This window comes from Stegodyphus dumicola, chromosome 1 (genome assembly GCF_044657685.1).
Source record: "Stegodyphus dumicola isolate Sdum_Otavi_A_Nest chromosome 1, ASM4465768v1".
Taxonomy (NCBI): Eukaryota; Metazoa; Arthropoda; class Arachnida; order Araneae; family Eresidae; genus Stegodyphus; species Stegodyphus dumicola.
This window is the reverse complement of record NC_140768.1, coordinates 106,597,897-106,615,784: the sequence shown is the minus strand read 5'-3', so window position 1 is coordinate 106,615,784 and position 17,888 is coordinate 106,597,897. Positions and strand designations below refer to the sequence as shown.

General features: G+C 32.1%; 2 protein-coding genes across 7 annotated transcripts in view; one reads left to right on the top strand and one right to left on the bottom strand.

Annotated features, from left to right (window-relative positions):
* Positions 1-11,615, bottom strand: part of eIF3c (eukaryotic translation initiation factor 3 subunit c) — an 86,915-nt gene extending 75,300 nt beyond the window's left edge. For both annotated transcript variants that reach the window (XM_035356492.2, XM_085818928.1), the window contains exons 1-3: positions 11,488-11,615; positions 7,986-8,090; positions 804-869 (exon numbers count right to left, since the gene is read on the bottom strand). In XM_035356492.2, coding sequence (XP_035212383.1) covers positions 804-869; positions 7,986-8,080 — 161 coding nt within the window. In that variant the 5' untranslated portion in view covers positions 8,081-8,090; positions 11,488-11,615. The remainder of the gene's footprint in view (positions 1-803; positions 870-7,985; positions 8,091-11,487) is intronic.
* Positions 11,616-12,684: 1,069 nt separating this feature from the next.
* Kdm5 (Lysine demethylase 5) overlaps positions 12,685-17,888 on the top strand; it is a 172,662-nt gene continuing 167,458 nt past the window's right edge. For 3 of the 5 annotated variants that reach the window (XM_085818907.1, XM_085818912.1, XM_085818894.1), the window contains exon 1: positions 12,685-13,054. In XM_085818907.1, the coding sequence (XP_085675033.1) occupies positions 12,905-13,054 (150 nt within the window). In that variant the 5' untranslated portion in view covers positions 12,685-12,904. The remainder of the gene's footprint in view (positions 13,055-17,888) is intronic. The other 2 variants (XM_085818914.1, XM_085818901.1) reach the window with 1 other exon arrangement.

Below are 17,888 nucleotides of genomic sequence, written 5' to 3'. Positions count from 1 at the left end.
TTCTATAAACAGACATAATTTTTTGTTCAGTTACAAAGTTCCGCTGTTCGAGCCCCGTTAATTGCTGTGCCGAGAATATCGACTAACTTGTCAATTGAAATTTTTTCGTTTTCACTAACCTCTCTGTCACATTCTTCATGTCTTTATCCATTTTTTGCAGCAATTCCACTTTTTGTTTGATGGACATCGAAACATACTTTCGTTTTGTACGATCCTTTGGGAGCTCCAGATTCGGAAATTCTATTTGACATAATCGAAAGTTCAAGTTTACTTTTATAGTATTGCTCTTACAGTCTGCAAAAAATAATAAGCCGGATCCAATTCGAAAATTAAGGAACAACGCAATCATCAACATTAACTGAAATAGATAATTAGATAATTTTAGCTTATACCGTCCGTTATACATAAAACGCGCACGCGAAAACGTATTCTGCGCTTGCGCACACGCAAATGCGCAGTCGTAAGAGGTCTTACGCGCACGCGTAAACGCCTATGCACATGTGTCAACGCGGCGCATGCGCAGAAAGTTTTTAGCTTTGAGGTCCGGATTATAGATCATTCCGGATTATGGGTGTTTGAATTAACGACTTTTGACTGTACTGTATTATGAAAATTAAAAACTTTTCCTACACTGCACAGATCTTTGAAAATAACTGGTATAAAAAATCTGGCAATATCAAATTAGCTCTGGACGAGCAGAAAATAATATTAACAAGTTTGTGGAACTGACAAATGCTTCATTTATGTCTATCCAAATATTTATTTAAAGAGATCCAAAACATAAAATCTAAAACAAAATTTACCTCTTTTCTCGTGCACTTCGCACAACACGCTTAGTTTCTTCTTCTTCATCACTGAATGTAAAAGCACTATGGAAATATAAAATATTTTGTTAACAATGATTATAAATATATGAAAAACAGAATGGTTAAACCAGCATCGACAATATTTTGCGATACTGCTGTTGAACTGAATTTTATGGTTTAGTGCAAAGAACATAATATTTAATAAATAAAAGTAACACACAAAACGTTTAAAAAATAATAATAATAATAATAATAATAATAAAAAGGCCCCTTTAGACGTAATTTAAAATCTTAAACCTTGCAAATTTCAATTTTAAAAAAATTTTTTTGTTTACATATATAATATTATACTGATGCTTTTCCAATGGAATATTCCTCTCATACTTTGACACAGGTATGCCTGTTTGCGTTTTTTGCAGCAATTCCACATTTTACTTGATTAATATCAAAACATGCTTTTACTTAGATGATCCTGTTTCCCAGAATTATCTTTTAGACATAACTAAAAATTCAAATTTTAAATTTGATAACACTGATAATAATAGAACAAAAAATAATAAGTTAAAATCAAGTTAAAAAAAAAGCAATCCATAATGCTAACTGAGCTTAAACTCATCAGAATCTAATACTTTCACACTTGCTAGTAGAAATATTCAACTCCAAATGGACATGTCTTATGGCTTCACAACACTTATACAGGTACAGGTAAAATATTCTTCCTCCTACATCAGAACCACTCAAGGTCTGAAAATGCATTTCACAAACTGTAGGCATATAAAAGTAAAAATATTCGATAGGCTTCGATAATAGATGACTTATTCACGTAAAATGATTCAAAAGATTTGAAGGTACTATTCGGTTTCGAGGGCCGTAAAAAATCGCCAAACTATTGTTGATGCCAATACTGCCAAAAATAATTGCGGCAAGAAAGGAAGTATAATAGTAAATAACTATCTAAGATTCATGTTTTAATTAAATAAAAGGTTAATTTCATATAATACTTTTTATTATTATTATTTATATGAAAAAGGCTAAACATGACTGAATGGAAGCATAAGAGTAAATAACTATTTCAGATCATTATTATAATTTATATAAAAATTGCTAAACATAACTGAATGGATGCCTGCATCGCTATTTTGCTACCGACTTATCGCTAAAGCATAATTTCATCTCGCTGGTTGTTCAAACGTAATTTTCTATAATGAATGATGCCTTTTCTTTGAAAATATTCTCGGTAAAGTGCAGAATCGCTCACTTATTTGTTTGCCGCTTTTTACAATGGCAAAAACAACTGGATTTTTGTCAATTTTCTTTTACTTTGTAAGTGAAAATAGGTCAATGTGTACATAGATAAAGTCAAGGGTGTGCACAGTGCCATTTTTGTGCAATTCTAGGATTTTTTTTTAAGCGAAAATAGGTCAATGTGCACATGGATACCAAGTATGTGCAATTCTTAAAAACGCGTCAAGCAGTGGGTGATTCTGCACTTTACCCAAAATTCTATTGCCGACTTTTCGTCATTGGCAATTCCCAAATTGTTAAATCTATAGGATATCAAAAAAGGATTTAAAAATTAAACTAGTATTTCAATGGCGTCTTAAGAAATATAGAACTATATAAACTTACGCAATCTGAAATGAATGCGTACGCTAGATTTGGCATGCTGTTAAATTGGTGCTTTGCTAGATTTGGCGCTTTTGCGCATACACTTTCGCTGCAATTTTTTTACGGCCCTTGAAACCGAATAGTACCGATTTGAATAATAGATCAATTACTGAGAGTCTGGATTATATATATACAATGTACGTCCAGAAAGTAAGTTCCGTTTGGTAATAAAAGTAAATTGTGTACAGCTATAGAAAAGTTATTTATTGCACAAAATTCAACAACTCTTAAACTACTTCTCGACATAACTGCCGAAATATTGCAGGCATTTGTCATAGCGTGGCACAAGTTTTTGTATACCTTCTTCATAGAAATTTGCCGCCTGCGTTTTCAACCAGTTGGAAACAGTTTCTTTCAGCTTGTCGTCATTGTTGAAGTGTTGACCGCCAAGGAAAGACTTAAGATGTAAGAACAGATGAAAGTCACTAGGAGCGAGATCAGGGCTGTACGGAGGATGGTCAAACACGTCCCAGCCAAATACCTGTAGGAGGTTTTTCGTCACATTTGCAGTGTGTGGTCATGCGTTGTTGTGAAGAAAAACAATACCTTTTGACAGCAATCCTCGGCGCTTATTCTGTATTGCGCGGCGCAATTTCCAAAGTGTCTCGCAATACGCATCTGCTCTGATTGTTTGACCATGCGGTAAGAAATCAATGAGTAAGATGCCTTTCCAGTCCCAGAACACTGTGCACATCATTTTTCGAGATTTGCTTCGGCTTAACCTTTGCTGGGGATGAAGTGTGCCTCCATTCCATTGATTGCCGCTTACTTTCAGGGGTGTCGTAAGAAACTCAAGTTTCATCTCCTGTGACTATCTGTGTCAGAAATTCTTCGCTGCTTTCAGCATAACGGGTCAAAAACTGAAGTGCACTACCCATCCGTTTTGTTTTGTGTTGCTCAATAAGAATCTTTGGTACCCAACGTGAGCAAAGTTTATGAAACTTCAGTTTTTCGGTAACAATTTCATGCATTAGTGATCGTGAAATTTGGGGAAATTCCATAAAGAGAGCACTAATTGTAAACCTTCGGTTTTCATGGATCTTGTCATCAATCGGATGAACCAGTTCTGTAACCAAAGATGGATGCCCACTTCGTTCTTCATCGTGCACATCACTACGTCCGTCATTGAACTTTCGGACCCATCTTCTCACCATTGAATCACTCATCGCTTTTGTTTAGGTTTCACTTTCCTCGCATTCAGAAAACGAATCACAGATCTGATTTCACAAGCAGCGGAATTTTCAATCAACACCGACATTGTAAACAAGCACAACAAAGCGTACGTGACTGACAGCGATCTCCAGATGGCGCGCATTTCTTCTTGATACAGAGCGTCTACTATGCATGTGCGGAACTGCGATCGCAGAGCTGCACATGCGCGTACTACGCATGTGCGGAACTGCGATCACAGAGCTGCAGCGGAGATAAATTGAAACTGAACTTACTTTCAGGACGTGCGTCGTATATATACAGTCAAAAGTCGTTATTCCGGATTATAGATCATCAGTTTAAATCTCGTAAGATGGCATGCAGAAATTCTAAAATTAAAAATATGAAATCATAATTTATGAAATAAAGAACAATTATGATCTAAAGGGTATCAAAATTTACAAAAAAAAAAAAAAAAAGCTTAATATTTATTTGTTTACTTTATTAAACATTTCTTTCAATGTAAATTGTTTGAGTTGCTTCATTTTATGTGATAATACTTTCTCTTTAATTCTATAAACAGACATAATTTCTTGTTCAGTTACAAAGTTCCACTGTTCAAGTCCTGTAATTGCTGTGCCGAGAATACCGACTAACTTGTCAATCGAAATTTTTTTGTTTTCACTAACCTCTCTGTCACATTCTTCATGTCTTTATCCATTTTTTGCAGCAATTCCACTTTTTGTTTGATGGACATCGAAACATACTTTCGTTTTGTAGATCCTTTCGGAGCTCCAGCATCGGAAATTCTATCTGACATAATCGAAAGTTCAAGCTTACTTTTATAAAATTGCTCTTACAGTCTGCAAAAAATAATAAACCGGATCCATTTCGAAGATTAAGGAACAACGCAATCATCAACATTAACTGAAATAGATAATTAGATAATTTTAGCTTATACCGTCCGTTATACATAAAACGTGCATGCGAAAACGTATTCTGCACTTGCGCACATGCATATGCGCAGTTGTAAAGGTCTTATGCGCACGCGTAAACGGCTATGTGCACGTGTCAACGCGGCGCATGCGCAGAAAGTTTTTAGCTTTGAGGTCCGGATTATGGGTGTCCGAATTAACGACTTTTGACTGTATATATAATAATACATGCACTAGGTTTATTTTCATAATTCTAATAAATTTTTAACATAGAGTATAGTAAAAGTCTGATAATCCAGCATTCAACTAATCAGGAAACTCAACTAAGAAGAATATTTTTTAATTTTAGAAATGTTCCTTTTTCACCCCCACTTCCAAAAAATTAAGCCGTTATATATATAGGGGTTAATATTCCATAATCGGGGTGAGCGCCAAACTTGGCGTGAGTTTTTTATTTCACGCGATTTTGATTTGGTTGTGGGGCCCGGCTGTATGTTTTATTGCTGGAAACCTAGAGCTTTATTTCGATAATTGTAAGAGTGCGAATTTAGGGTAGCCAGAAGATTTTTTTAAAATTTATCTTTGAAATACTGTGTTTGTTTTTAAAAGTTTTACTGTTTAATATTATATTTATATAAATATTTGCAGAAAGTTAAACTGTTGTTGATGGGAGAATGTTGGATTTCAGATGATGTGAAGTTTATAATTTATGAATGTTTTCATTTAATTTTATTTAGTTTATTATTATTATTTTTTTTAGTTTTGTTTCTTGCATGTGGTAATCGAATGATGTGGAATATTTAAAGTTTTGAATGAAAGTTGTTTAGTGTGTTGAAGTCAACGACGTTGTTTTATCATTTAATCAATTTCATTTACTATTCTGTTTGCACATAATAATGGCTTTTCACCACTGTAAACAAAAATTGTTATTCTGTTTACATTTAAAACTAACTTCACAGTGCTCCGATCTGATAAGGGTATATATTTATTTACTCAATAATTATTTACAAAAATTGTTTCTTCTACTGTTTTATGAGGAATTACATAGATAGGACTATGTTTTTACTTGCAAAGCTGTTGGACTTCGTTTTACTCATCTAGTATTTTATCATCTCATTTTACTAATCTGTTTACATAAAATAACAGCATTTCACTATTGCAAAACTTAAAAGTTACTATTCTGTTTATGTTTAAAAATCACACCTTGTGCTTTCATTGTCGCCAAAAAAATTCACCAAATTTTGAAGGCCAAAATAGTTTGGCACCAACTTACCCCACTTATGGAATATTAGCCAATATAGGACACTATTGCCAAACAGTGTGATCTAGCACTAATAATGGATAACTGTGGTGTCACAGTACAATAATAAGACCTTAATTTTATGCAAACCTGATTATGCTTGATAAGTTGGTTTAGTTTTTTTAAATGATGTAAGTTCATCTGTTATTCCCCTTGAATTTTGATAATAAATAAATAAAATTTGGAACCTACCTTTACAGAGCAACATGCAGTAGAATATTTTCAAATAATGAGGGATCATGAAATGTGTGCGTTAATGTGCACACTTTATATTACACTAAAGAGAAAAATAATGGCAATGCAGCATGAAAAATTATGGCTAATCTTTGGAATATGGTAACAGGTAGTTTGGTGACATTTTGGTAAGGCGATAAAGGTTACTAGCTAGGCCTTTAGCAATAATATGAGAAGTACACAGTTCGAATCACAGATTATTTTGTCTCAGAGAAATGAGAGATCATGAGACAGGTAATGTGACATTTTCTGGAAAATTCCAATCGGGATTTTAGCTAATAAGCACTTAGAAAGAATTTCGCTACTAAAGTGCAGAATCGCCCACTTATTTGTTTGGCAGTTTATACAAGAGTAAGAAAATTTGGTTTTTTGTCAATTTTCTTTGACTTTTTAAGTGAAAATAGGTCGATGTGTACATGGATAAAGTCAAGAGTGTGCGCAATGGCATTTTTGTGTAATTCTGGAATGTTTTTTTAAGTGAAAATAGGTCGATACCGTGTATATGCAATTCTTAAAAACGTGGCAAGCAGTGGGTGATTCTACATTTTCGCACCTAATCTTCGTCATGATTAAGCACTTTTGTTCCATAAAAGTTCTAGCATAAGCGTAATTTGGCTAGCAGATTGTAGGAAAAAATGTTGAGGAAAAAAGAAGGGAAAAAAAAAAAATACCATGCCTTTACTTCGTGAAAACAAAATGGCGTCCAAAAAATCGCCAAGTTACCATAATCCGAAGATTCACCAAAATTATGATAGCAATTTAAGATTTTTTTATGCTATATTCATAATTTGTATCTTTTAGATATCTAACTAGAAAAGAACAATCTGTTGCTTTAAACTTTGGAATCACTGGCATTATTTCTGTCAATTTTCATGATCAATGAGTTTTCATAATAGGATATTCCACTTTCATATGTTTAAGGTGATAAAAATATGCACGCTTTGATGCCTGAAATGCATTTTTTAAAAATATTATATAACCTAAAACATCAGAATTTTGCCATTCAAGGTAATAAAAAATCAGATGATTTTTTGGTACTTTTCCATTTTGCCGACGCAAGCGATAAAGTCGCCAAAAATGGTACAATCGATGCCAAACAGAATTTCCTCACTCATAAACTCTTTAGCCTCATTTTCAAAACAAGTCGCAGTCATTTCTTATCAGATTGATTCTTTCAATACTGGCATACAATTGCAAAGAATTTTTACCAGATAGTTCAATTTGACCTAAGGCCATTCATGGTAATTAAGATGCAATCATACCGCTCACATGAAGGCAAAAATATACAAAAGGCAAAGTCAAGGATTAAATTCATCAATTCTAATGAAAATGCACTAGCAAAGTAAAGCACTGCGGTTTCATATAATTTCTGAGTAAACTATTCATACGAATTAAAATAATTCTTGCATTTAAACTTGTATTACAAATTAAGATTTAACTTGAAATTAATGTAGATAATTACTGACAAAATTAGATTTTTGTAGCGTAGTTTACGTGAGATGCGATCACTTGGGGTCACGTGATATGAAACAGCAAATCAGGATGTACCATGAAAGCATAGTAAATTCTTAAATTTTATTTATCATCTTTTTACAAAATTTTAAACGATATTAAAATGTTTATGCCTTCAAAATAAAAATTTATTAAAATTTTTTATGTGTATATTGCGTGTTGTCGCCAATAAAGTCTGCTTGGCGAGATTTGCGCTAGTGAAACGGAAAAGTGGCGAATTTTTTACAATTTTAAACCTGAAATTTTTTATTTGGCTTCCTATCATGAACTGCACTTCTTATATGTTCAATCAATCAGAATTTTACCATATTTGGCATATAAATATGACATGCTGTAAGACTGCATCTTTTAACATATTAAGTTTGAAATTGTAATACTTACCCTGTAATGCCTTGTGCCTTTTGGGGAATAGGTTCCTCTTCTGATGATGACGATTCACTTTCCGATTCAGAACCCGTAGCAAAGAATCTACTCATGATGAATTAACTAATTAAAAAAATTTCTAATTAGCTGATGTGGAAATTATTTAACTAGCATAAACAAATAAAGTAAAAATGTAAGAATTAATACATTTGAATGAACTAATAAATATATATTCTGTTCGGTTTGGTTTATTTGATTACGGCAAAGCATTCAAGGGCTATTTGCTTGAGGGAAGGGATACACCCATGCAGTAAGCCAGTTCAGGGCATTCAAACCTTAGACTGAACTAACAGTGTTCAACGACTTTACTGCCCAACCACTAGTGGACCTTGTATATATAATGAATAATGCAATCAGCTAAATTAATTTGAACATCAAAAAGACTTATTACAGATATTATTTCAAATATACTACACTCTAGAATTCTTCAGGAAAACTAATATTACTCAGCTTTAGAAACCATTAACATGGCAAAGAATTTCCAAAAAACAAAAAAATATCTCAGTAACTTTTAACAATACACAAATATACACGAGGTAGGATTCAAAAGTTCCCGGACTGAGTCTATAACATAAAAAATATTATGAATTAAACTGCAGAACCACATTCTCATTCGAAATAAGGCCTTTGTGCAACAACACACTTTTGCCAGTGCCCGTGAAGTTCACTGAAGCATGTCTGGAATCCATTTTTGGCCATGTCCTTTAATTCAGCCTGTGATGCACATTTAACTTCATCTGAAGATTGAAATCAACAACCCTGCAAATGTCTTGCCGGTTCAGGAAATAGGAAGTAATCGCAGGGTGAGAGATCAAGTGAGTAAGGAGGATGAGGCAAAACAGTTATTTTCATTTTTGCAAGTCAATAATAGACAGTAGGGCGAGTAGGGCTCAGTGAGCAGGAGCTTTGTCATGCAACAGCACTCATGACTGCTCAGCTCACATTTTTGGTCTCTTCTTACGGATCGACTTGTGCAAACGATGCAGGATTTTGACATAGAGTGCTTTGTTCACAGTGAGTCCTTCACGGATAAATTCCAGATGTAAAATGTCCTGGATATCGAAGAATACCTCTAGCATGACCTTTCCTCTAGAGCAATCTTGGCGAAATTTCTGCTTCCACGGCTATTATGGTGATTTCCACGGCTATTATGGTGCTCTCTTGGCTTGCAGGTCCTACAAGAAAACACCATTTCTCATCTCCAGCAGCAAGTCTGCCAAGTAGGGAAGGATCTTTGTCAAGAGCTGAGATTAAGTCTCATGCCATTTCCATTTGAATTCCCTTTTGGTCTACATTTAACATGCGGGGAAACGATATGTTGACACACCCTATGCATGATAAGACCCTTAGCCAGCATCAACTGACATGTGGCCTCTGATATCCCAAATGATTCTGGTATTTGGCAAATTGTTTGCTGCAAGTTTGCCAGAGACATTTTTTTCATTGGTGTGCAAAGTCACGGGACAGCCACAGTGTTTGTCATCTTTGACACTTTCCCAGCCTTCTCTGAAATGTCGATGGCACTCAAAAGCTTGCATTCTCAATAATGTTTCACTTCCGTACACATGCTTCAACATTTCGAAAGTCTTAGTAGCACTCTTTCCCAAACAAACACAAAATTTGATTTTGATTCTTTACTCAACTCATGACATTTCTTTCTACCTCCGGTTACTGAATGTGCCTGCCTACAAAAAGAGCTTTCGACCATGTGATTGGGGACAAACCACTTTTATAAAAGGGGGAGCACATAGTAACACAAAAACATTCTTGTAGTCGCACAACTACAAAAAATTTTACATTATAGACTCAGACTGGGAACTTTTGAATCCTACAACGTACATATATCAAAACAGAAGAGAAGCACACCAAAGTGAAACATAAAACTAAGTAATAACCTTGTGTTTTGCATACATTTAGTCAATAACTTTAGTTATTGACTAAATGTATGCCAAACACAAAGTTGTTGCTTTGCTAATTTTATATACATTCATAATTACTATATGTAGTAGGCATGCAGTTCATGGAAAAACATCACTACCAATACTGTATTTTTATATTCATCTCTGAGAAATATTTCACTATTTATTAGTTTCCCACAGTATTTAAAAAACACATTATCTAATGAAGAGTAGATATTTTTGTATATAAAGACTGCATCCTTTTTGTTAACAGCAGTAATATATGGACATAGTAGTTACTCTTTAAACAGATAACCAGGTTGAAATCCTAAAATCTTTGTGCCTTTGTAGTACACAAAATATAAAGCATAAGAGTTGAGAAAAATGCACATACAAAATTGTTATCAATTTTACTTGTTTAACTTCTAAAAGAACAAATCTTGTCACCAGCAAGAGCTGCTGTTCCCAATGGTTACATATTTGTGCACTTTACACAAACAAAATGTGAAATACATGTTTATAATTCTCCTATAAAACAATTTTAATTCCATCATTTTCTCCAAATATTTCAATCCATATATTTAAAGAAGTAAACACTATTTGGTAAAACTATCTATAATGTACTCTACAGTTTCAATCAAATAATTTTTTTTTCAAGCATGAAGAGAATATATTTGTTATACATAAACACAAAAACTGCAGGAAAAGATATGGGCTTATATATATATGCTTATGAAAAGACATTGATGGTTGTAAACCTTTATTTTATGGTGAGGTGCAAATTCAACACTTAAAAGCTTTCACTTAGCTACGCATATAAAGCAAATTATTTGAGCTTTTTCTTAAACAACTGGGATACAAATTTGGTTTAATCCTACTATACGGTATGCACGGGTTTTGGCTACATTATAATGATGAGTAAACGTGGTGTTTATGATGAACAGTAAATTAGTCATTTTGGTGTTGGCGACAATTTTCAAAATCACACCAAGGCTGTACCGTATACTCAGTAATATTTTTTTCCCGATTTCTGTGAAAATTTCATGACCGCATTTAGAAAATTTATAAAATACATATGAACTAGATCTCATTTTAGTATTTTACAACACAGTGCACATAAAATAAAGTCATAGTTTATTTGATTCTATTTCAGTTTTGAAAATTACAGTTAAACAGACCAGTCAAAGATACGCTGAGTTTGCATAAACCTTTACCTATTATCAAAAATGCAATCATACAGTAAAACTGACACCAATTTTGCAGGCCGGATTGCATATGCCACAAGAAAGTAACGTCTCATAAATAAATACGCGATGCTACTGAACTAAACATTATCTTAATATGAAGAAAATGAAATTAGTTAAATTTTAGTCTCGGGAATAATTATTATGACAGAAGAACAGAACCAATCGGATTACTATTAAAGTACGTTTATACATAAACATATGGATATTTGACAATGCAAATACACTAGATTCCCTTGATTGGGCTTCTGTGAATAGCATAATTAAAAGCAGTTCTTAATGCATGCTAAACAGCAATATTTTCAATAAAATACATACTTTCGTTAGTTATTTGTTTAATTTTAACAGAAGCGCACGCTCAATTCACGTTGATTGATAAACAGCTACAGGTACGGTTAAATTTCGTCTGAAATAAGGACAGCTTTTGCAAAATTTTTCCAAATAAGATATGTTAATCTTCTGACTATGAAGCAGAATAAAAATGCTGTAACGGCAAAAACATTTTAGAAAAACACCAAAACTTCGTAGTGAGTGATAAAACTATAAACGTATTACTTAAATTAAAAAAATAGTCTACTATGGCATTTTTTTTAATTAATCAAATTGGGTGTGCATCACACCTAAATACAGTTGAAACCTAAATATCTGGTCGAAAGTTATGCTTTTGTTTCTTGAAAACTTATTTAAAAAGTATTTAAGATTATAGTAAGGTTATAACAGACATTTGCATTTACAAAACAGAAAATGAAATACTTCTAATTGTAAACTTTTCTTACTTCGTATTTTGGATCAGGGAATGTATTGAAAGTAAATGGGAATTGAAGAATATTAAGCGGAAAAACTTACTGAATTAAAAAAGGTATTCTCTTTATTATTATTTCATGTCTGAAATGAAAAACAAGTTAATGGCAGTTTCAGTTTTAGTTTTCATTCTGTCTCAGTCACCCGAACTAATAACAGCTGCTCTGATAAATAAATAAATAATAATAATAAATGCATACTCGTTATTTTTCCGAAGAAATAGAATTTAGAACAGAATCATTTGAAACATTTACAGAATAACGAACGATCAGTCATGTGATTACAGAAGGAAAAAAAAAAAAAAAACACATTTGGTTTTGCATCTGATGTCTCATGGAATGTCCCAGCTTGAAATTACTCTTAAAGTGAACAATACAAAGCGAATAACAAAATTGAAAACAAACATACTAAAAATCTCCTACTTCGATGATAGTGATGCACAAAAAAATTGGGAAAAAATGTCATTTATCTGAATGAGATCTTTTCTTTCCCCAGGAATGTGACATAAAAAATTATCATATTTGGATATATTCTGTAACATTGCGTATAGTTGTGCATGTTTAAAACAATATTTTAAATTTTAGTTGTTGTATTACAGATTTTACATTGAACTGTGAAGTAAATCGTAAAATATGAACATAAATACTGCTAGCATTCTGCTAAACCGAAAAGGGACAGGAACGGTTGTCAGAGGAACTGCACTATTTGTGTTGCCAACGGAGCAGTTACGGGATACAGTTGGTCTTTACATTATCGAAGATAGCTGTGAAGCGTTTTTTTATTGTTTTGGATTGCTAGTCGAGGGTTTGTTGTAGTTTGGATAATATTTCTTTATATATTTCATGAGTAGTTAATTTGGTAAGAAGGATTTTCGGTAGTAATTAATTATGAACAGATTTCTGAACTTTCTTTGTTTGTTTATCGCTGCTGTGAAATGAATGCTGTTGACTTTGAGTTTTTACCTCCACCTGAGGCCCCAGTTTTCGAACCTACGGCCGAAGAATTTAAAGATCCCTTAGCATATATAGCAAAAATACGACCTATCGCTGAACAAACTGGAATTTGTAAAATCAAACCACCCCCAGTAAGTATTTTATGTTTTAAAAGTTTTCCTTATTAAGAGCCTTAATATATAAAGTTTGGAAAACACTATTATAATTTTTAGTTCTAAGTTTTCAGTGGCAAAAGGAATTACAATAAAAGAAGGTATGTAATAATTATTGCAAAATTCTAAAAAATACTTTTGATTTCAGTTTTTCCTGAAAATTAATGTACTTAAATTTTGAAACTTAAAATATTTTTTCACCTATGTTTTTATTTTTTTTTATTTTATGTATAATGTACTACTTCGTTATGTAATTTACCCATTTATTCTTTGCAAAATATTTATTTGATTGCATTGTGCCCAAACATACATCTTTTATCATTTTACTTTTGATATATATATATATCTATATAATGTACTCAAATACAATATATAGTTTAAAAACTGCAGTATGTAACAAATGCTCATATCATTTGTTATACATAAAAATGATGCATATGTTTTCTTTAATTTCTTAAACATAAAAGTATGGATGGATTAGTGACTTTAAGGAAACTTGAAATTGTTTTTGCTGAGATTATAGAAGACCATCATATTGCCCCAAATTTATTTTATGTGTATAACTGTGGAAAAAATGTGTAGAATAAAGAATTTACATTCCTAAATTATTATTCTTTTTTATCTGATATTTTGAAAACTTAAACTATTATATTTTTGCACTTTTAAAAGTCTATATCTTTCAATCAGCTGGGTTCATTTCTAAAAATTCAATATGGCTGCCATAAGGGTAACTCATAAAAAATGCCATATTGATTTTTTTAAATAATATTTTCATTAATATTAAGGTAGCATTTAATGACATTTTAAAAATATTTTCCCCAAAATATTCTGGAAGTCATCTATGTAACATTTTAAAAAATTTCCCTCTTTATTTTTCACTCCATAGAATGAATTCCTGATTTTTTAATTGGGTTGCTGAGAACTATAGAATAAGCTAATTAGATACAGAAAATGTGGGTTAATAGTTAAATATTTATAGATATATTACAAATAAAATCTTTATATATCTTAAATTAAATTTAACCTAATTTGTGGGCAGTTTTATTATATTTATTTTGTAATAATTGAAATAAATTTTTAAAACAGATTGTAAATTTGCAATAATTGGAATAAAGTGAATTGGGAAAGCTCAGATTAATTAAAAATGTGATGAGATTATACAGACTTCCTTCATGTATATTTTTGTAAAGTAAAGAGATACATGAGTCGTATTTTTAATAAATTTGATGCAGGCATGTTTTACTTTCCTTTTAAATTTTCCATTTTGTTAGTTGATATGTATGAAATTAAGTAACTTTTAATACAGCTAATTAATATTTGTTGAATTTTCAACAGAACAAAACTCTCTGACCGGTACAAGGTTTAACTAAGAAAGCACAAATTTCCGAAAACTGCCACGAGAAAGAAGTATTTTAAAAATTTTAATATCAGAATGCCTCTGGTACTTTATACCTGGATTTATGTACATTCAGTATATTCCCTTAATTTCATGGACATATTTTTTAAGATGCACGCTTGTACAGAAATAGCAAAAAATATTCTATACTGGTCAGAGTGTTAATTGAACAAAAGATAGAGGAAGGTAACTAAATTATTCATATGGATCTTTGATACAAAGTATTGGCATTAACCTACCTTCTTTTGCTGTCTATCTTTTCTTCTGTGAAGTACTCTTAAAAGGATTTTATCATCAATAAGTTTTAAGTGCTCTCTCTTCTGCAAATAAGTTGTAATGACAGATGTCTGTGACATTTCCCAGATTGAACTTCAGCCCACTAGCATGTTAGCCAAAAGCTGCTTATAAACATATCAACCAGAATCTCAGTATAATAATTCATTGCACATTTTCATAAAATAAATGTAGGTAATTTTTCACAGAACATTTCAAGGCTAATCTTCAGAATATGGTAACAGGTAGTTTGAGGACATTTTGGTAAGGCGATAAAGGTTACTAGCTAGGACTTTAGCAGTGTACATGGATAAAGTCAAGAGTGTGCGCAATGCCATTTTTGTGCAATTCTGGGATGTTTTTTCAAGTGAAAATAGGTTGACGTATACATGGATACCGTGTATGTGCAATTCTTAAAAACACGGCAAGCAGTTTGCGATTCTGCACTTTCTCCCAATTTTGCACCTATTTTTTGTTATAATTAAGCACTTTTGTTCCATAAAAGTTCTAGCATAAGCGTAATTCGGCTAGCAGATTGTTGGAAAAAAAATGTTGAGGGAAAACAAAAAAAAAAAAAAAAAAAAAAAGGCCTTTGCTTCGTGAAAACAAAATGGCGTCCAAACAAAAACTAGCAGGTTGTCGCCAAACAAAAACTAGCAGCCTGTAGCAGGGTTGGTCGCCAAAATTTCGCCAAAAAATTGCCAAGTTACCATAATCCAAACATTAACCCATTTCAAATAATAAAAAAAGTGTATTAAATAGAAAGATATAAATAATGTTAAATTGGATTATGGTAGATTTAAGTTTGGTACGAGCTCCATAAAGAACTCTCAGAATCAAGTTAGAAGGGCAGCTACTGCTGTTGGGTGCATTTATTCTGTTGAAACATATGGAATTGCAGATATAGAAGTGAATAAGATATTTGCTTACATGATAATTGGAGCAAAAGTATATTTTTATATTAATGTAATACAGTCAAAAGTGTTTAATCCGGACTCGGCGGGACTTTGGCGATTCCAGATAATCGGTTTTTCCGGATTATAGATCATTAGTTTAAATCTGGTAAGATGGCATGCAGAAATTATAAAATTAAAAATATGAAACCGTAATTTATGAAATAAAGAGCAATTATGATCTAAAGGGTATCAAAATTTACAGGAAAAAAAAAAAAAAAAAAGCTGTATTTTCAAGTTAATTTTGTGATTAGCCGATAAATGTGTGAAAGAGAAAGTTTAATGAAATATTACATCAGTAAATGAATAAGAATTCTATCATATTTACACTGATTATTTTGCATTTTATTGCAGAAATAATTAAACATTTATTTTCTGAATGAAATTAAGTCAAATTGCTTTTAGTAGTGCTTTTTCTTACGTTTCTTTTTTCCAGTTTCTTTCACTGTCCTGGAAGAAACCCAACTCTGTTTAATGATAAAATGTTTTGTTTCGTGTATTTTTGTTAATAAGTTTATTTGTATGCACAAATAGGAAAAATAGTTAAATTTTCTATGTCAGATTTTCTAAAGGTAGAATTTTTTTCTCTTTCTGTCCATAAAAAATTCAAATCAATGTATCACCAGCACCTTTTTTTTACACTTTACATTTGCGCATTTGATATTTTTTCATAATAAAAGATTTGGAAAGATCTTACACTTAATTTCACTTTGGCACTGATGCCAATCTGGCGAATCATAATTTATTACTTTTTCTTTCAATAGTCTATAGCGGATGCTAGCTAAGCTTTATGATGATAGCAACAACTTTGAAGATTTTCAGGCTACTTCTTTGTTATAGTCACCTCCAACCACATTTGGTGATTTTATATTTATATCAAGATCTCAACTAGGATTTCACCGAGCTCATGAAACTCGAATGTAAAAATTGACATTACAGTATATAATAATAACAATAATACTCGTATGTTGTTTCATAAGAATATTTTTAAGAATCTTTATCCTTATTATTTTATCACATGCAATTGTTCTAGTCAACTGCAGAATTTTCACACATATTTAAGCTGTTTGTTATTCCATTTCATGGATGTCATCTTCTTTGCCGAAGACTACATAAATCTAATAGCAGTGACAAATATCTTGGAACCACTGAACCAATTTCCAAGATGGAGGCCCTTCTTCTTTTTGCAATTGTTAACATTTCATCTTGAAATGGTTTTGTTATTAACATAAAATTTCATGTTGCGGCCATTTTTGCATGCTTGTTCTCATTCTTCAGGTAAAAGACCTCTTTCTCAAAAAATGATATGGCATCCACATCATTACTTTGTAAATTAAAGATTGTTCATATAATACTAAAAAAAAAAAGCAATGAATATATTTCAAGAAAACGATGCAAATTCGAAAACCTCATCAAAAATAAAGTATATATAAGAACATGCAGTGAGAGAAAACGTAACATGGTGCTAATGTATGATTATGTGGCAAGGTATAAGAATACGCAGTCGGGGCTAGTATGCGTTCACATGGCAAGATGTAAAAACATACAGCCAAATTTTGTCGAGTTATCGTTGATTGGTGATTCAGTCTCGTGGCTGCTGTTACAAAAAAGTACCATATATCTGCAAGCAAGAAGTGAAATTTTCTAGTTAATGCTATTTGTGACAGAATGTGAAGAAATAATAATAAATGAGGGTGATATGAAGGAAAGTTTTTCATTGCGATGACAGTGCACCCAGAAATGAATTAACGGGCGGCGAAATATGTAGTGTGTGTGTGGGTTCCAAATCCAGAAACTATGCCTACTGATAGTGAAGAAAGTGGCAGAGAGGTTGAGAAAAAAATTTTTGATTGACAATTTAATGGAAATTCTCGACATGGCAGTTACAGGATTTCAACAATGAAGTTTTGTAACTGAACAAATAATGTGGAATTAAAGAGAAAGTAGAAGCATAAAATATGAAGCAAATTAAACAACTTAACTAGGACTCCCCGTGCACCACATATGTACAACACAGGGCTTACAGAAGTAAGCTAACTAGAACATTAATGGTTACATGTATAAATAAACATTAAAAATTACATGCATAAATAAAGCGAACAAAAGCAGAGAACAGCAGTCTGGACTTCACGAAAACAGATAAGTTCACTGGCCAAGTCACTCCGAACATTTTCAAATCGTTCTGTAAGCA